The sequence below is a fragment of the Pelodiscus sinensis genome, chromosome 11 (genome assembly GCF_049634645.1).
Source record: "Pelodiscus sinensis isolate JC-2024 chromosome 11, ASM4963464v1, whole genome shotgun sequence".
NCBI classification, from domain to species: domain Eukaryota; kingdom Metazoa; phylum Chordata; order Testudines; family Trionychidae; genus Pelodiscus; species Pelodiscus sinensis.
The window spans coordinates 1,443,250-1,464,205 of NC_134721.1; the positions used below are offsets into that span (position 1 = coordinate 1,443,250).

Below are 20,956 nucleotides of genomic sequence, written 5' to 3' on the forward strand. Positions count from 1 at the left end.
ATGCCTGACTAGAGCTCCCCCAGCTCTGACTTCCTTCCCCAGCACTGCTCTACCTCCAGGAAGCCTCCTGCTTCCCAGACAGCCAGGTCCCTCCTGCTCTCTGTCTAGGGCAAGAGTAAGTCACCCTCTCTCCCTTCAGCAGCCCTTCTTTATATGGCCCCCGGCTGGGCCCTAATCAGCAAGAGCTGCGTCAGCTGGGGCCTCGCTCTCAGCCCTCCCTCAGGGCTCGGTTTTTCCCCTTAAAGGGCCAGTGCAGAGCAGATGTATCTATGAACTCTGGGGCTGCACTGACTGCACAGAGCAGCGAGTGGGGTGTTCGAAGTGAGGGGAAACCACACTATATGAGTTGAGGGTTGGACCAAAGATTTTTAAGCAAAAGATTCTGCCCGGCAGAGAAGTGTTGAGAGTTTCTGGGTTAGGCTAAAAGGGGTTAAAAACAAGGGTGATATCATGGTAGGTGTCTACTACAGGCCACCTACCCAGGTGGAAGAAGTGGATGAGGCTTTCTTTAAACAACTAACAAAATCATCCAAAACCCAAGATTTGGTGGTGATGGGGGACTTCAACTATCCAGATATATGTTGGGAAAATAACACAGCGGGGCACAGGCTATCCAATAAGTTCTTGGACTGCATTGGAGAGAACTTTTTATTTCAGAAAGTTGAAAAAGCTACTGGGGGGAAGCTGTTCTAGATTTGATCCTAACAAATAGAGAGGAACTGGTTGAGAATTTGGAAGTGGAAGGCAGACTGGGTGAAAATGATCATAAAATCATAGAGTTCACAATTCTAAGGAAGGGTAGAAGGGAGAACAGCAAATTAGAGACAATGGATTTCAGGAAGGCGGATTTTGGTAAGCTCAGAAAGCTGATAGGTAAGGTCCCATGGGAATCAAGACTGAGGGGAAAAACAACTGAGGAGAGTTGGCAGTTTTTCAAAGGGACATCGTTAAGGGCCCAAAAGCAAGCTATTCCGCTGCATTGGAAAGATAGAAAATACGGCAAAAGACTGCCTTGGCTTAACCACGAGATCTTGCATGATCTAAAAAGAAAAAAGGAGTCATAAAAAATGGAAAGTAGGACAAATTACAAAAAATGAATATAGGCAAACAACACAGGAAAGCAGAGGCAAGATTAGAAAGACAAAGGCACAAAATGAGCTCAAACTAGCTACAGGAATAAAGGGAAACAAGAAGACTTTTTATAAATACATTAGAAGCAAGAGGAAGACCAAGGAGAGGGTAGGCCCACTGGTCAGTGAGGAGGGAGAAACAGTAACAGGAAACTTGGAAATGGCAGAGATACTTAATGACTTCTTTGCTTCGGTCTTCACCGAGAAGTCTGAAGGAATGCCTAACATAGTGAGTGGGAAGGGGGGAGGTCTAGAAGATAAAATAAAAAAAGAACAAGTTAAAAATCACCTAGAAAAGTTAGATGCCTGCAAGTCACCAGCGCCTGATGAAATGCATCCTAGAATACTCAAGGAGCTGATAGAGGAGGTATCTGAGCCTCTAGCTATCATCTTTGGAAAATCATGGGAAACAGGAGAGATTCCAGAAGACTGGAAAAGGGCATATATAGTGCCCATTTATAAAAAGGGAAATAAGAACAACCCAGGAAACTACAGACCAGTTAGTTTGACTTCTGTGCCAGGGAAGATAATGGAGCAGTAATTAAGAAAATCATCTGTAAACACTAGGAAGGTGGCAAGGTGATAGGGAACAGCCAGCATGGGTTTGTAAAGAATAAATCATGTCAAACCAACTGATAACTTTCTTTGATAGGATAACGAGTCTTGTGGATAAGGGAGAAGCGGTGGATGTGGTATACCTAGACTTTAGTAAGGAGTTTGATACGGTCTCGCATGATATTCTTATCAATAAACTAGGAAAATACAACTTAGATGGGGCTACTACAAGGTGGGTGCATAACTCGCTGGATAACCGTACTCAGAGAGTAGTTATTAATGGTTCACAATCCTGCTGGAAAGGTATAACAAGTGGGGTTCCGCAGGGGTCTGTTTTGGGACCGGCTCTGTTCAATATCTTCATCAACTATTTAGATATTGGCATAGAAAGTACGCTTATTAAGTTTGCAGATGATACCAAGCTGGGAGGGGCTGCGACTAATCTGGAGGATAGGGTCATAATTCAAAATGATCTGAACAAATTGGAGAAATGGTCTGAGGTAAACAGGATGAAGTTTAATAAAGACAAATGCAAAGTGCTCCACTTAGGAAGGAACAATCAGTTTCACACATACAGAATGGGAAGCGACTGTCTAGGAAGGAGTACAGCAGAAAGGGATCTAGGGGTTACAGTGGACCACAAGCTAAATATGAGTCAGCAGTGTGATGCTCTTGCAAAAAAAGCAAACATGATTCTGGGATGCATTAACAGGTGTGTTGTGAGCAAGGCACGAGGAGTAATTCTTCCGCTTTACTCTGTGCTGGTTAGGCCTCAGTTGGAGTTTTGTGTCCAGTTCTGGTCACCGCATTTCAAGAAAGATGTGGAGAAATGGGAGAGGGTCCAGAGAAGAGCAAGAAGAATGATTAAAGGTCTAGAGAACATGACCTATGAAGGAAGGCTGAAAGAACTGGGTTTGTTTAGTTTAGAAAAGAGAAGACTGAGGGAGGACATGATAGCGGTTTTCAGGTATCTAAAAGGGTGTCATAAGGAGGAGGGAGAAAACTTGTTCATCTTGGCCTCTGAGTATAGAACAAGAAGCAATGGGCTTAAACTGCAGCAAGGGAAGTTTAGGTTGGACTTTAGGAAAAAGTTCTTAACTGTCAGGGTAGTCAAACACTGGAATAAATTGCCCAAGGAGGTTGTGGAATCCCCATCTCTGGAGATATTTAAGAGTAGGTTAGATAAGTGTCTATCAGGGATGGTCTAGACAGTATTTGGTCCTGCCATGGGGGCAGGGGACTGGACTCAATGACCTCTCGAGGTCCCTTCCAGTCCTAGTATTCTATGAGTCTATGACTCCAGAGATGGTACCTTGCTTACGGGTTTGCTTTGTTTACGTGTGTTTCCATAGGTTGATGCTAGATCACTGTTATTAAACAGACTGTTTCTAGCTCTGACTCAGTGCTTGGAAGGGGAAGAATTGCCTCTAAAGGCAACAGGTGGGTAAGTTGGAATTTTCCCAGTTTTCTGGGTGGGGGTGCAAGCCAGTTTGGTTACACTGCTGAAAGAACCCTCCTAGATACTGAACCTGGTCCTTCTGCCTGCCAACTGCTATCAGAAGAAGGGTTACGCTATATCCCTAGGAGGGTGGTGAAGTAAAAGGATGGAATCTCCATCCCTAGAGGTCGGTAAGTCCTGGCTTGACAAAGCCCTGGCTGGGATGGCTTAGTTGGAGTTGGTCCTGCTTTGGGAGAGGGCTGGACTCAATGACCTCCTTTGTTTCTCTTCCAACCCTGGGATTCTATGATTCTATACTTGATTTTCTACATAATACGGTTCTCTCCACCGACATTAATGCATCAACAGTGGAATTAGCTTGAGGGATAATTTTACCTTTAGGGAAGTAAAATATACAAGCAGCACCGGAGCTACAGAACCATTCCAAGAATAGGCAACAAACAGCCTTGGAGATCATATTAACTCAGCTACTGATCAGCAACTTGCCTTTAACCAGAGCCTCTTTGTGACTCACTTGCCAATGACTTGTGGTCAAGGACAGGAAATGGCAAACAAAGTGCATATCCCGGAGCGGGAGGGGACAAGAGCTCTTTTGTCGTAATCAAATCAAAGCACTCGTCTCCGTTACAACGTAAGCCATCGCTTCCAGCTCACACTTCGTATATTTAAGGCAAGGACTGTGGAAAGCTTAAAGCAGAACCAAGTCCACAAGGAGTGAGAAGCAATAATACCAGTGATGGAATTCAGAGAGACAGATGGGCCACAGGGCCATTAGACTGCTGGATAATATGTAAAATGCCAAATGTGCATTACCTTCCAGACAAATTTTATGTATAAAGGGCATGTATATGATCACGAAGAATAGCTGCTTTAATACTTAGCTTCTAACAACATTGAATTTCTTTCAATGGGCAGAATGATTCCCTTTGACTTCTCCAGAGCTGAGGGAAGGAAGATTTCAGTAAAATAAGTGACTGTTAATCAGACCCGTGTATGATGTTTATCCTGCCTATGTATTGGTCATTGAAGTAATGAGTTACGATGTGTTGTGCACACAATGCACAGAAAGTTGAGAAAGGTTTTAGAAATTTCATATATTGGATTGGCTAATACCGTGCAAGACTGAAAGGGCACAAAATATAGACAATGGAATTGCCATCAAGGGATATACATATGATGCTGAGAAGTCTCCCAGTATACTGACTAGTTGCAGAATTCCATTTTCCTATTGAAAAACATGTCGGTTTCCTCTTGCGAAGGTCGGCTGCATTCAGAAATATGCAGATGTGTTGTCAGCAATTTTGCTACCGTGCTCATGGAAAGGATTTCAAAATAGGAGACGGTTACAGCACGACAGGATGAACATCGTGGTCCGCTGAGAACATGATAGTAGCAGCCATCAGTAAAAGTAGCAGCCATCTCAAGTACAATCCATGCCTACGTTAGATACTGTAGGAACATGCCAGACTATTAGGCCCTCCATAGATTACATATTCCAAGATCAGGATGGGAAATGCTAAAATCCTCTGAGAAAGGATGTTCACAATGTGTTTACATCTAGGCCCACTGATCTCATGAGAGTTTTTTTTCCTGAGATTTCCAGATGATTTGATATTTTTCAGTCTTTAGCTCTGCAAGTTCAATATGCATAAGTTGGATGGGCTCCAGAGACACACTCAGCAGAACTGAACATCTTACTCTGAATTTCTGAGCTTCCCCCAGATCTAAGCGTTACCATCTATGACCAGGACATTCCTTGACCACCCAGACACCCTACTAAGGAAGCACACTAAGTCACTTCAGTGACCTCACAGGGATGTATTCCTGCACAACCATCCTCAGTTCCGCTTGTTGACCAGACTAATTCTACTCAATTCTCTGCAATATCCCAAGGCAGAGGAGGCAAACAGGACTGACTTGGACTCATTGACGGGAAGAAGAGTCAGAAAATGCCTTATCAGTCCGAAGGGAAATGTCTTTTTCAACAATTAAGTTAGCAAGACCGGAATGAAGTCCATAGCCTACGGGAAGAAGACATTTCCACCAAGATGAACGTAGAGAAGTGGAAATAGAGCTCCTTTGCCCTCTAGCGCGCCAATTCAGAGCTCGAGTCTGTACTCTCTCACCACCGCAGACATGCACAAGATGTAAATAAGGAAGAACTTGGCCCTTAGAGAGTTATAGCAGATTGATCTACCAGCAGGCAAGAGTATGTTGCCATAAGGCACTGTCTGACCCTATGGAATGGTCTCAGGAACAGCTTATTAACTCTGCAGGATGTTAATTTCCAAGCAGAGCCCAATCCAATGCCCGCTGACATTGTTGGGCGTCTTCCAGTTTAAGTACAACTGGCCTTGGATCAGGTCTTAAATAAATTGCCTTGAAGAGTAAAGTGGGAAGCTCCTTTCAAGAGGTTCTGCAATGGTGCACTTTTCCTGAATCCCTCCACTGGGCTTTCCACATAATGAGGCAACCTGAGAGCTTCGGTCAGCATTTCAGAACCTAACTGAGTTATAGTTAACGCTACTACAAGCCACTCACCAGAGAGCTGAACTCTGGGTGTGTTTGGCTAAGCTTGCAGATTCACCGTTGACCTCCTGTACAGCCCGATTGGAAAGGCAGCTAGAAGGCTGTGGGGTCTGACGCCTAGCTGCTTCCTACATCCTCTGGACTGGCAGATAAACACAGCGAGGTGTTCTGCTGCTGCTGAAAGGATTTCACATAAAGTGCTGCATGAGATCAGCAAGTCAAAATATTTTTCCTGACGTGATTGGCTTGCTGTCTGAATATCAGAGGGAGGAGAACGACAGATGGTGCAGATGGAATCTGGCTGAAGCTTTAAAAGTTTTACCAAAACTCCACATCGTTGACAAGCTAATCAGACCACCTGGGACCAATCAAGAACCAATTAGACTGGTTAAAAAGGGCTCCTCTTCTGTTAGTTCAGAGGCATGCGAGGAGGAGGGAAGGAGCCAACGTACTGAGAGTGAGAGGAGTCTGAGTGAGAGCTGAGGACTGTGAGCAAGGCAGAGAGCTGTAGAGGAACATTTGGAGGAGGCCATGTGGAGGGTCACAGTGAGCCTTTGAGGCAAACACTATCCACCTGAAGCATAGGACCCACAGGCACAGCCGGAGCTCTGCTACACTAGATCTGGACTTGAAATGTGGACATGGAGTAAGCCCAGTTAGGGTATGTCTAGACTATATGCCTCTGCCGACAGAGGCATGTACATTAGATATACTGACAGAGTCAATGAAGCGGGGATTTAAATATCCCCCACTTCATTAGAATAAAAATGGCCGCTGCGTAGTGCCGGCTCAGCTGTTTGTTGACTGCCCCTTTGAGCCAAGATGGGGATCGGTTGACAAGGAAAGCCGTAGTCGACCGCTCCCATAAACCTCGTTTCATGAGGCATAAGGGATTGGTCGACAACGACTTTCCTTGTCGACCAATCCCCGTCTTGACTGCCGCTTTGAGCCGACCAACAGCTGAGCTGGCACAACGCAGTAGCTATTTTTATTCTAATGAAGTGGGGAATATTTAAATCCCCACTTCATTGACTATGTCGGTATGTCTAATTTATATGCCTCTGTCGGCAGAGGCATGTAGTCTAGACATCCCCTTACAGACAAAGAGCCTTTCACCTTAAATTCATTGTTCAGAACATGGGTGGTGTTGGTAGTAACAGGGGACTGAAATATGAGGGTGTCTCACTCTAGTTACCGGGGACAGAGGGAAAGCACAGTGGGTTCTTCATCCCCACACACATCATTAAGTGCTAAAGGACCCCATTTGTGGCAGCACCAGTAGATACAGGCTGAACCTCCCAAATTTGGGATTCTCTGATCCTGCAACATCTGTGGACCCCAACAGCCCAGAGGAGCCTTGACCTGCCCCTGGATCTCATTGCCAGGTAGATTCACTCTCCTGAGACATCTTGGAGAACTGGCCTGAAGACACCCACTGGAGGGAGAACCTCAGCATGTCTCCAATCTCCAAAGCTCCAGTCCAACCTCGACCTTCATTAATAATGATGGTAACACAAGCTGAGTTTTTCTGTTCTCTATGGGCAGCCCTGCACCCGCCACAGCACGAAAGCGGTCACCCTCAACCTGAGGCGTGATGCTTAGTATTGTTATTGTAGTAACAGCTAGTGGCTTCCGCCGAGACCAGGGCCCCGCTGTGCTTGAGGTTATACAAACACACAGCGCTCCTTAACAACGGCACTATGAGTGGTGAGACGTTGCAGGAGAATGTCTTCGAGGTCTTTAACACAGTGACCTCCGAGAGCTACATAGTGCTCGCCCTCATTAAATCAACACCCAATGTAGCTCTTTCGAGGAGTACATCCACTGATGCACAACTGAATCAATCTGTCATGTCAGACTGTCCCAGCAGAAAAGAACTGACCTGCTATTGCAAAGCAGATATTCCTAGATTAAAAACTCCCTTCAATTCCTTGATGGACAAATATAAAGATCGCATTCTCTCTTAAACCAAATGAAAGAAAAATAGATGACAATATGTGTGTGTTTTGGTTAAAGCCGTTTTCTAATAGCTATCCAGATTTTTTGTCATGGTTCCAATCTCCAGGAAACAAATAGAATTCATTGATAAGAATGCTTTGGGATGAAACAGGGATAAACCAAGAGTAAACCATAAAAGGCCTGATCCTGTAATTGCTTTATGAAAGAAACTTAACAGTCACGTGTAAGTCGTCTGCAAGATTGGTAATAAATAAATATAGGTATATCTCATTGAACTGAAGGGACCTCAAGAGATCACGGAGTCCAGTCCCCTGCCCTCATGGCAGGACCAAGTACCATCCCTGTCAGATTTGCCCCATATCACCTTCACAAGGATTGAACTCACAACCCTGGGTTTAGCAGGCCAATGCTCAAACCACTGAGCTATCCCCTGAATAAGAACTTCAAGAAGCCAAGAGGATTGAAAAAAACACCTCTTTAGCCCTCACTGTGGCAAAGCGGCATGGTAATTAGTTAATAGTCCCAGGAAATAAATAAATCGCAAAGAAACTCAGTGCAGAGGCAGAGGGAAAGTGTATCCCTCAGCCAAAATGTACCAAACCCAGTGGGTGTTTTCAGTACTGGTGATTATATAAATATTTAGGAGACGCTTCTGAAATATACACTGAGATATATCATCCTAGATCATGGGACTCACGGGAGGAAACATGCTAGGAAAGGCATTTTGGGGTTGGGTGTTTTTCTTTGTCTCCCTTCTTTTAAGATTACGATTTCCAATACTGAATTGTAAAGTATGAGTATGAACGCAGACCAACAGGCATCCTTCAACACCGCCCTCTTGGACAATCCCATGAAAAGCACACCCACCAATCCATTAGGACACTGTCACAATTCAGGACAACTGCACCTGTACTCGCCTTCCATTGACCAACCAGGGCGTCCACTCTGGGCTCTGAGCTCCTCAACCATCCCCTCTCCTGAGTGTAGACACATGTCTCTCTCCGCTGCCTGACCGGGATAGTTCCACGCAACATGATTCCCTGCCTTCACTAGGAGATCCACTGTAAGTCCAACAGCCTCAGCAGGCCTGCTTTGCTTTCTCCTCAGCAGCCATAAAAAGTGTCACTGCTCACCGTTGATGCCCTGCACCAGTCCTTCGATGTGCTGACCTGTCAAAGATCCACCTGTGGATCGTGCTGGCAAACAGACACTCCTTTAGTGACAACACCGGGCTCTCCTACTCTAGTGGTCAATTTCACACCCTCACACCCAACCTGCACACTTTCAGTGGCCAGTTTTCACATTTAAATATTATGATCATTTCTGGTTCCCTAACACCCAGAAAATATCAAAAGGATTTCATCCACAATAATATATTGCTTACCAAAACAAAAAAGACAAATGTGTCTAGACCAATTTAAGATGGGTCCAAATGCAAAAAAAAGTCACGATACATTCTAAGTTCATACAGTTTAAAGGTTTGAAGTCTACACTTAACTAGAGTCACTGAAAATTACACATGGCTAATTAGCAATATTTGAACACTTCTGGAGTTTAAATTCATTCTGAAAAATATATATTGTCAATCTAAAGCCAAATTGCCATCTGATTCTTTGCTTTGTTCAGTGTTGCTACAAACACCACCTACACCAGCAATAACTGAAAGTGATGAAAGAGAAATATCTTGTTTCGTTTGTTTATTCTTTTCCATTTGGCAGCACTTAGCATATAGTCTGTTTTACTTAAGATTCACCTGTATGCGTGCGTTTTACATGCAGCAACAAGGGAAAGAAACGCATTTGTAAAATTGGAAAATGTAAAACAAAACTAAAAAAGGTGGGGGACCTCAGGGACTGGTGGGGTAAATAAAGGTAAGTTTAACCGATTTTTAAAATACTGATTTGATTTCAAGTTGCTTCATATTCCTTTAACCACGCGGTACAAAGGGACTGCTCTAATGAACTCAACTTGGTTGACTTGTACTCCATCGTGTATGTGTTTTCCAGGATCCTAGCTCCTATTCAGTCCCTAGCGCTCACATACACACTACTGTTGAAGCTAATATTTCTCTGCCATAATCATTTTTACATAGTCATAACATGTAGAGATGATCCAAACCATGGTATAACATTTTTCATTGTAGAATGTGTAAATATCATTCTATAGGGCAGTGTCGTCAAAGGCATATTATGAAAAAAAAACACAAGAGCAGAACAATGTCATGAATTCAGCCTTACACAGACGGTGTGGTGGTAGCAGCACTGAAAAAAGTCAACATTAATCGTTTTCAGGAAGGAATGAAGCTTTTTTATTTAAGATATAATCTCTTACCGAGCACGACATGAAAACCTGTGTTGATTTCAATTTTCATATAACTCATCCAGATTGTTATCAGCTGGGGAAAGTGGTCATGACCAATACCAATGCTCAAATCAGTAATTCAATACCAGTGCAACTGACTGCTGCCCCATTCCTGCAATTGGAGTCACGTGCATACAGATCTCAAAGACACACACCTCGATGTGGCTTATTTTTTATCTTTAGGGCTGAGCTACGAGTTTGCCCAGGAACGTAAGAACGGACAGACTGGGTCAGACCAAAGGTCCATCTCTCTCAGGATGTGTCTAGACTACCTAGTTTTGTCGACAAAAGTGGACTTTTGTCGACAAAACTATACCAGCGTCTACACTACCGCTGAGTTCTGTCGACATAACATCGACAGAACTCAGCAGTTTTGTCGACGCTGGTATACCTCATTTTACGAGGCATAACACCTTCTGTCGACAGAACTCTGTCGACAGAAGGTGTTATTGCCTGTAACATTGCGTCCAGACTACGGAGTTCTGTCGACAAAGCAGCTTGCTTTGTCGACAGAACTCAATGTGTCTGGACGCTCTTTGTCGACAGAAGTTCTGTCGACAGATACTGTCGACAAAACTTCTGTCGACAAAACGTGGTAGTCTAGACGTACCCTCAGTGTCCTGTCTGCCGATAGCGGCCAGTGCCAGGTGCCCCAGAGGGAGTGAACAGAACAGGTAACGATCAAGTGATCCCTCTCCTGTCATCCATTTCCAGACTCTGGCAAACAGAGGCTAGAGACACCATTCCTACCCATCCTGGCTAATACATTCAGGAAGGATAGGTCTATCAATGGCTACCTAGCTCTTTTTTGAACCCTGTTGAAGTCCTGGCCTTCACAACATCTTCTGGCAAGGAGTTCCACAGGTCAACTATATATTCTGTGAAGAAATATTTCCATTGGTTTGTGCTCAACCTGGTACTTGAAAGTCCTGAGCAAGGATTTTCTCCGAAGCAAGACTTGGCTTGTTAAGTTTTTTAAGCTGATGCTCACTTTGATCTAGCAACAAGCTCTCGGAAGGCAGACCTACCTCATCGTAGACACTGTCATTTCTGCTGAAGTCTCCAACCTTCCTCGGGAGTACATGGACATGCACGTGCTGCAAATGCAAAAACAACAAGTAACTTATCTCGATACTTTTTTTAAGGCTTACTGTGATGATTTCCTGACATCCTACTACTATATACTGGCTCCCCCACTGTATTATTTTCAGAAAAAAATGTTCACCTGCTCTGTTACTCAACTGCAAATCTTCTGAGACTACCTAAGATGCAAAACACGAGGAAGCAACTTTGCTGTGATGGGAGCTTTCGAAGGAAATGCCAGAAAGTTCAGGAATTATTCAGAGTTGTCAATCTGAGTTGTATTTAGCTGGCACTTGGAAATGACAATGTATCCTAAAGCTGACTGCTGTGACTTTGGAACAGACAAGAATAAGAATTGACCAACTTAGGATTGCATTAGAAGGTAGATAGCAGGTGTAAGCAAGGAGGGGAGGGCGGCAGGGGCAAGGTTACATGGTATTGGCTTAAATTCTCCTCAGACTCTGCTGTCGAGCCACACGGCTGGTCAGGTAGCTATGGTGGTACGGCGAGGACATGTGGGGATGTACAGAAAGCCTGGCAGCATGAATTTTGCAAGGCTCGGACAGACTTGGTAAAATGTTGTTTTCACATCTTCCAAGAAAGGGTAACCTGAACGTCGCTGGTACAATTTCCAATGGAAGGCCTTGGTGGCATAAAATCCATTGAGAGTGCAGGTTCCGGGAATGCAGCGTGTTCATGTCACGACGCTTACGAGGAAGAAGAGTTAAGGAATGAGCACAGCCAGAAAGGGCGTGTGGCCGGAGCAGCCACGGAGAACTAGAGGAAATGAAGAAGCCATTCCAACACCCACTGACGTCAATAGGAGTCTTTCCATTGTCTTTAGTGGACATGGGATTGGGCCCTCCAGCTCTTGCCACGTACGGCAGAACCCTAGCATTGGTAAGCTGCCAGATCAGCGCCTTCCTTCAAAAGCATCTCTTTCTTGGATGAAGTCACGTTAGCTGCCTCCAAAAGGTGTGCTGTATTATTGTCATCCCCACCTTGTTTGTGGAGGGAGAGGGGGGCTGTATTTGATCATGAACCCCTGCGAAAGATGGGTGACTACACATCAAATAATGCCAAAGGGGGATAACATTCAAATGGAGAAACCCCCCAACTTTGCAATAGTTTTTATGGCTAGGAAACTTCACGCCTGACCTTGGAGAGCATTTAAGACTAAGCCTGTGCATAACACACTGGTGAGGAGCGAACCAGCGTACTGCAGCGTATTTCAGCATCCAGGAAGAACGATCCAGCTAAGGTGAATGCATATGCAGAGCTATTGAGAGAAGTTCCGACATCCTGGAAGCCTTTTGCCCGCTGGCTCTAACTCAACCACAAAGCCTATCCCAGATATTGGTGCTACTGGCGTAAACAAAGAGATGACGGATCCCACCATTCAACTATGCCTCTGGACGAGCGAGAGAGATATGAATCATAGAATCATAGAATCATAGAATAATAGGACTGGAAGGGACCTCGAGAGGCCATCGAGTCCAGCCCCCCGCCCTCAAGGCAGGACCAAGCTCCACCTACACCATCCCTGACAGATATCTATCTAACCTGTTCTTAAATATCTCCAGAGAGGGAGATTCCACCACCTCCCTTGGCAATTTATTCCAATATTTGACCACCCTGACAGTTAGGAATTTTTTCCTAATGTCCAATCTAAACCTCCCCTGCTGCACTTTAAGCCCATTACTCCTTGTCCTGTCCTCAGAAACCAAGAGGAACAAATTTTCTCCTTCCTCCTTGTGACACCCTTTTAGATATTTGAAAACCGCTATCATGTCCCCCCTTAATCTTCTTTTTTCCAAACTAAACAAGCCCAGTTCATGAAGCCTGGCTTCATAGGTCATGTTCTCTAGACCTTTAATCATTCTTGTCGCTCTTCTCTGTACCCTTTCCAATTTCTCCACATCTTTCTTGAAATGTGGCGCCCAGAACTGGACACAGTACTCCAGCTGAGGCCTAACTAGTGCAGAGTAGAGCGGCAGAATGACTTCACGAGTTTTGCTTACAACACACCTGTTGATACAACCTAGAATCATATTTGCTTTTTTTGCAACAGCATCACACTGTTGACTCATATTCAACTTGTGGTCCACTTGACCCCTAGATCCCTTTCCGCCATGCTCCTTCCTAGACAGTCGCTTCCCATCTTGTATGTATGGAACTGATTGTTCCTTCCTAAGTGGAGCACTTTGCATTTCTCTTTATTAAACCTCATCCTGTTTACCTCTGACCATTTCTCTAACTTGCTAAGGTCATTTTGAATTATGTCCCTATCCTCCAAAGAAGTCGCAACCCCACCCAGTTTGGTATCATCTGCAAACTTAATAAGCGTACTCTCTATCCCAATATCTACATCATTGATGAAGATATTAAACAGTACGGGTCCCAAAACAGACCCTTGAGGAACTCCACTTGTTATCCCTTTCCAGCAGGATTTAGAACCGTTAACAACTACTCTCTGACTACGGTTATCCAGCCAATTATGCACCCACCTTATCGTGGCCCTATCTAAGTTATATTTGCCTAGTTTATCAATAAGAATATCATGCGAGACCGTATCAAATGCCTTACTAAAGTCTAGGTATATGACATCCACCGCTTCTCCCTTATCCACAAGGCTCGTTATCTTATCAAAGAAAGCTATCAGATTAGTTTGGCATGACTTGTTCTTCACAAACCCATGCTGGCTATTCCCTATCACTTTATTACCTTCCAAGTGTTTGCATAGGATTTCCTTAATTACCTGCTCCATTATCTTCCCTGGGACAGACGTTAAACTGACCGGTCTATAGTTTCCTGGGTTGTTCTTATTCCCCTTTTTATAGATGGGCACAATATTTGCCCTTTTCCAGTCTTCTGGAATCTCCCCTGTCTGCCATGATTTTTCAAAGATCATAGCTAAAGGCTCAGATACCTCCTCTATCAGCTCCTTGAGTATCCTGGGATGCATTTCATCAGGACCTGGTGACTTGCTGACATCTAACTTTCCTAAGTGACTTTTAACTTGTTCTTTGTGTATCCTATCTTCTAAACTTACCCTCTCTCTGCTTGTATTCACTACGTTAGGCACACCTCCAGACTTCTCGGTGAAGACCGAAACAAAGAAGTCATTGAGCATCTCTGCCATTTCCAAGTTTCCTGTTACTGCTTCTCCCTCCTCACTAAGCAGTGGGCCTACCACTGTGAAGTCCAGCTGCAGCAGCCTGTGCATTTGTGGCCACGGCAGTAAACCTGGGATTCTACAGCGAGATCCGAGAGAGACCATCAGCGAGGAATCTAAGCCCACCCTAGAAATTCCATCACAGCCAAGTCATTTGGAGCATTTGCATAATGCTTTCCGGTTTGAGTTGTTAACAGCTCCTCTGTGCTCCCCCCCCCCCCCCAGGGGCAGTTAAGCCTCACTCGCCATTCCCAGGGGGGATACTTGGATGCAGAACCCCAACCTCCTTTCTGGGATGACTTCATCGCAGTCTGTTTGAAACCCACAGGCATGCCAGGTCACAGGGTCTGGCCCCGCCCCATCTTTGATTCGGCCCCGTTGACTGCAGCAGACTGAGGCCAGAGGTACAGCTGGGCCGGGAAATTCCCATACAAAGGGAGACTTCCTCCGGAGCGGGAGGCAGCCGTTCCCAGCGGAGAACCCCCGTGAGAAGCCACATTAAGAGCATCAGGCTAAACTCCCCTATTTCCCCAGGCTTTCCCCACGATGGCCAGGACTGCAAAACGGCAAGACGGCTTTGCTTTCTCTCGCCTCCTCGTAACCCACCCCGAACGCAACCCTTCAGCACGACGGTGTGTCAGAGGGGGAGAGCACAGGGCCCTCATAGAATCATAGAGCTGGAAGAGGCCTCAGGAGGTCTTCGAGTCCAGCCCCCTGCCCAAGGCAGGACCAATCCCAACTAATCCCTCGTTAGACTAGAATTGCATCCTCATAGTCAGTGTCTAGACACTGTGGAGCCGGGGGCATTACAAGCAGCCCTGAGCAAAGCGTTATGCACGGTTTGCCCCAGTATCCTGTGCAGCATTTCAAAGCAACCCCTGCTGACAAACCCTAAGTCCCAGAACATGACAGAAAAAGATTCAGTCAGCAAGGTAGCCGAATACCAAGCCCTTCCTTCCGAGTCTGCCCTAGAGAACGCTAACGAATCCTCCATTGTTTGTCCTGAAATCTATGGAGAAAAATACTAGTCAGGTTACAGCTGAAGATGCTTTTTGTGGGTTAAAAGCTGTGGTTTTGAGTAATACATCAGTGATCGTGTGCTGATAGTGCATTACACTAATATATCACGAAAGCGATAGTGCTGGTATGATGTATTAGTGCAATACATCATCTGAGCATCACTGCTCCAGGGATCTAGTGTGCAAAAGCAGCCCGCAGTCTGAACATTGCTCATTGGTACCACCGGGCCCTCACGGTCGCATTTGGAAAATGAAGGATTTTCAAGAAAAAAAAAAGTGGAGCTTAAAAGTTACTGGACGGGAAGGCTTTTGTGGAGCTCCTTAGATGTAAACCATCACATTCTGAAAATAACCTGCCAGCCACTTGCTTTCCTTCTGGAGCGTGCGGGTCTTGGTCTTCCTGGCACATGTATATTTGAATGCGCCTCTGTCCATTTATCTACCGTTAGCTAGCTGATATCAGGCTATAGACAAAGACAGAGCTGATGCAAAGAAACAGAGCTATTTTTAATAGTCGTTTTGTTTCTGTGGGAGTGTCCCGAGGTATGTTTGGCAGAGGTGCTACATAAGACAAGAGACGGACACTGTGGGAAACTCAAGTAGGAACATGTTCCAAAATCTTCTGAAGTCAATGAGAAGGCGCCTATTGATTTCAGCGGATTTGAAATCAGGCGCGCAGCCTAATAAAACAGTCAGATGCAGCGCACTGTAAATCTCTCCTAATGTGACCTGCCTTGGAGAAAGACTGTCTGTGGTCAGAATTCAGAAGGAGAAATGCCAAAGAGAAGCCAATCCTTACCCCCCCCACACACACACCAATCCTTACCACACACACACACACACACACACACACACACACACACACACACACACACCAATCCTTACCACACACACACACACACACACACACACACACACCAATCCTTACCACACACACACACACACACCAGCCACCTTTATATCACCATCTGGGTTGGTTGTTTAAAAACAATCGGACCATGCATGGTTTTGCTCACCCTTTTTGCATTATGTTTCAATGGAACCTGATATGTGGTATAATAGAATCTCTCCACACTATAGAAAAACAAAGGGGTAACTCTGGCCACGTAAGAAAGCAGGTGTTTGACTGCCGATATCCCAAACGCGTTTGTTTTTTATATTAAATGTTCTGAAAAGAACACAGAGGCTGCCCCGAATTCTCCCCACTGTTTGTGTAATAGACTCAAGCAGGAGCAGCGAGATGCAATTACATCTGAAGTGGTTTCCGTCTCCTCTGCTTTCCTGAGAAAATAAGGGGATAAAATAGCAGCATGAACCTGGAGTTGCCATGTGGTGAGAACCATCTGGGAGAAGGAACTTACGCCTTCTTTAATTTGCTTTCCAATTGAACAGCCTGCTGGCTGGGATTTTTTTTAAGGGGGGGAGGGGCACGCAATTCTTCATCCATTGTTTTCTTTCAGGAAGGCCACAATCCAGCAAGGCCCGTGAGCATGGGCTCAGCTGCAGCATATGAAGAGAAGCGTAGAATCGTCAAATCGTAGGGTTAGAAGAGACTTCAGGAGTCCAACCCCCTGCCCAAAGCAGGGCCAATCCCAACTCAATCATCCCAACCAGAGCTTGGTCAAGCTAGGACTAAAACACAGCTATGGATGGAGATTCCACCGCCTCCCTAGGGAACCCATCCCAGTGCTTCCCCCCCCCCCCCCAGTGAAATAGTTCTTCCTAAAATCCAACCTAGACCTCCCCCTCTGTAACTTGAGACTATCGCTCCTTGTTCTGCCATCTGCCCCCACTGAGAACAGCCTCTCTCCATCCTCTCTGGATCTCCCTTGCAGGTAGAACCATCAGGTTGATTCCACGAGCTGATCCACGGGCTGGCAATTAAGCTTGTGGTTTAGGGCGTTGTGGAAGGCGGCCCACGTTTGGTTCTCAGACTCCATGTGACGGCCAGAGACTATGGGCCGGATCCTCCACCTGGCAGCGCTGAGAGGTTCCAATGGCACAGAACAGCCCTAGAAGAGGCTGAAGAGCCATTTGAAGATTTCCCCCAGCCAAAAAGGCAGCATGGGCCTGCGTATGGAGCACTTGACTCCTACTCCAGCCAGGCTTCTGATACGTACATCAGGCAAGTAACATAGCTGCTCCATGCCTCAGTTTTCCCTCCCACCCTTCACCAAACTTGTCTTTTTAAACCACAAGTGTTTGACTGGTTCTAGCTAGTTCTGGGTTATGGAATGAATGAACACTTGCAACTGCTGCAGCTCTGTGTGTGTCAAGGGATTTCTTTCGAAACTCAGTGACTCCAAACGATGACACACCCACCGCTAGCGAAGAAAGCAGGTCAGACTCTAGACCTCATGCCCTGTCCCTGTGCACTCTCCATTTCTCACTGGCTACGTCTAGACTACACCTCTCTGTCGACAGAGAGATGTAGATTAGGCACGTCAAAATTGCTAATGAAGCCGGGATTTAACTATCCCACGCTTCATTAGCGTAAACATGGCCGCTGCTTTTTTTTTCAAAACTGAGCTTTTTCAACAAATGGCAGTCTAGACGCGGATCTGTCAAAAATAAACCCTTTTTCGACAGATCCTGTAAACCTCATTTTTTGACAGATTCACATCTAGACTGCCATTTTTTTCAAAAAAACTCCGCTTTGAAAAAAGTGGTGGCCATGTTTATGCTAATGAAGCGCGGGATATTTAAATCCCTGCTTCATTACCAATTTCAACGTGCTTGATTTGCATCCCTCTGTCGACAGAGGGATGCAATCTAGACGTAGCCACAGTGTCTGAGTATGTTAGGAGAAGCACCCTCTCCGAACGGGACAGAATGGCAATATCTTTTGCCATTGCTTTGTGCATTCTGTTTCTCTTCAGATTCGGCCCAGGGAAGCCGGCTGAACAGTCAGAACACTCTTTCCTAGAGACAATTCACCCTGCTCAGGGGAGATTTGTTATCAGCCACACAGAGGCTTCCAGCTAAGGAGGTATGTCTCTACTGAATCACGTTGCAATAGCCAAGTGGTCCCCTCGCCCTTCTTATAGAAATGACTGTTGATAGGCTGGCGATGACTTGTGGAAGGGGGTGATGAAAGTGAGTTTTTTCAACAGATGGAATGCTAGAGACAGGTGGGGAATCAGCCCTCGCTAACATATGGCTCTGTGAAGGGTACAGAAGGCCCCGAACTATTTTATGAGCACGGTTTGAACCGCTCTAGTCCAACACCCTCGGGACCTGGCAAGCACCGAACCAGAGAATTTGCTGAACCACGGGAGGTCAGTATCGTACTGAGTGGGTTTCTTTATTTTTATTTGGCTGAGGCGAATAAATGGAACAAGGTTTTCAGTGCTGCTTAATAATGTCTGACTACTGATACACCCTATACAAACCCACGCCTAGCCAATAACAATGTGATAGCACTGTTACACAATTTTCCTGTATTGACACACAGAAATAAGGAGATAAAGCATAAAAACCATGCTCACACGTAGCAGCATGACCAGAACTTCCACTGCTTGCTGGGCTCTTCGAAGACATTTAGGGTATGTCTAGACTACGTGGCTCCATCAACAGAGCCATGTAGATTAGGTTTCTAGACATAGGGAAATGAAGCAGTGATTTAAAAAATCGCCGCTTCATTTACATCAAAATGGCTGCTGCGCTGTGCCAATCAGCTGTTTGGCGGCACGGCGCGGTAGACTGGACACTCCGCGGTTGACAAGGGAAGCCCTTGTCGACTGCCCTGTTATGCCTCATGGAATGAGGGAAGACAAGGGCTTCCCTTGTTGACCATGAAGCATCCAGACTACCGCGCTGTGCCGCCAAACAGCTATGAGCACAGCGCGGCAGTCATTTTGATGTAAATGAAGCGGTGGTTATTTAAATCGATGCTTCATTTCCCTTTTTCGAGTACACTAATCTACATGGCTCCATCGATGGAGCCATGTAATTTAGACGTACCCTTATGGGTACACTAGAGCTAAATAACAGCACAGAGTACTGAAAGCCAGGACTGGTGGCTGTAAACAAACTTTACGGGACTGCAGGAAACTTGGCCAGACCCAAGATAAGTGGACATCCAGTTAACTAAAATCATGCCAGACCATAGATGTTGCCAGACCAGAAAGTGCTGGATTCGAGAAGTTCAACCTGTATTAGATGTGACATTTGTCAGATTATTTTGCCCCTTGTTGCAGCATTATAAGGATAACTTCTGGCAGGAAAGGAAAAAATAAGTCAGCTAGCCCTGGTCAACCCCAGGACATGATTTCAAAAGAACCCCCACAAGGTCAAATTTATAAGTGGAGTGTCCACACTACCAAGCCTGTTATTTCAAAATAACGGGCTGCTTAATTCGAAGTCTGTACTCTTGGTTTTCCTCAGGAGAAATACTAATTCCGAAATAGTTATTTCGAAATAGCAGTCGTGTGCACATGCTGGTGCCGCTATTTTGAAATAATTACTCCCCGGAGTAATTGGAACTAATTACTCCCCAGTGCTTCCTGAGGCTCTAAGTCCAAGGTAGCACATCCACATTAACGGAGCCCGCCTCGGACTAATTTCAGGTGGACACACTAGTTTGATTTTGTTAAATCAGGATTTACTAAGTCAAATTTACTCATTTTGAAATAGTTTCCTGATGTAGACATGGCCCGAAGGGTTGGCTGGTGTTCATCTGGGGCTATCAACTATATTAAGTTACATCCAGCCACATCTGGTGGGATTCATAAATGGGTTGAGGAAACCAAGGAGAAGGGAATGCGTGTCCTGTGTGTCTCCTCTCTGATTTAAGGACATATCCTCATGCCACGGCAGGTTGTCTACAGTTGGTAGTCCCAGATGAACCAGAAGGTATGGATGAGCTAAGCCTATCTAAGCGTAGGCAAAACAAAAAGGACTGAATAATATCCTTTATTGGACCTGCCTCTCTTGGGGAGAGAGAGACCCTTCCAAGGCGAACAGAGCTGTGATGCTCAGAGGGTCTTTCCCAGACCTGACCAATATCCCAGTGTGTGGTCTGAAGGCTTGTCTCTCTTACCAACAGAGGTTGGTCCAAGAAAGATATGGCCTCCTGCACCTTGTCTTGCCAATATCCTAGATCTGACATGGCTACCACTACACAGCACATGAGTTTAGGCGAAACAACGGCTGACAGGAACTCTTTTTAAGGAAAACAAAATCCTGCTCAGCAGTGATCAAAAGGTGGCTGGTGGTACTCAGAACACACATGTATGCAACTAGCAACAGAAGCAGCATCAGGCGAGGGCAGGAGACGGCGAGACTGACCTTTTCTCTTGCAATGCTTTGATTCCGTCTGTTGAGAAGAAACAATATTCTGGTTGGCCTCACTGTGTTCCCACATCAGTCACAGGCCCCGAAGGGAAGTCTTACGGAGACACCAAATCCACTTGGTCCCACTATTCATAGACTCCTAGAAGACTAGAACTGGAAGGGACCTTGAGAGGTCATCGAGTCCGGTCCCCTGCCCTCACGGCGGGACCAAGCACCATCTTGATCATCCCTGACAGATATCTATCCAACCTGCTCTTAAATATTTCCAGTGATGGAGATTCCACAACCTCCCTGGGCAATTTATTCCAGGATTTAACCATCCCGACAGTAAGTTTTTCCTAATGTCCAACCTAAACCTCACTTCCTGGAATTTAAGCCCATTGCTTCTTGT

At 45.4% G+C, this 20,956-nt stretch overlaps 1 protein-coding gene across 18 annotated transcripts in view; it reads right to left on the reverse strand.

Annotated features, from left to right (window-relative positions):
* FHIT (fragile histidine triad diadenosine triphosphatase) overlaps positions 1-20,956 on the reverse strand; it is a 1,115,730-nt gene that overhangs the window by 113,780 nt on the left and 980,994 nt on the right. For 17 of the 18 annotated variants that reach the window (XM_075938458.1, XM_075938456.1, XM_075938457.1 and 14 more), the window contains one exon: positions 11,022-11,090. The exons of the other annotated variant lie outside the window; for it this stretch is intronic. In XM_075938458.1, the coding sequence (XP_075794573.1) occupies positions 11,022-11,090 (69 nt within the window). The remainder of the gene's footprint in view (positions 1-11,021; positions 11,091-20,956) is intronic. 18 annotated transcript variants of the gene reach the window in all.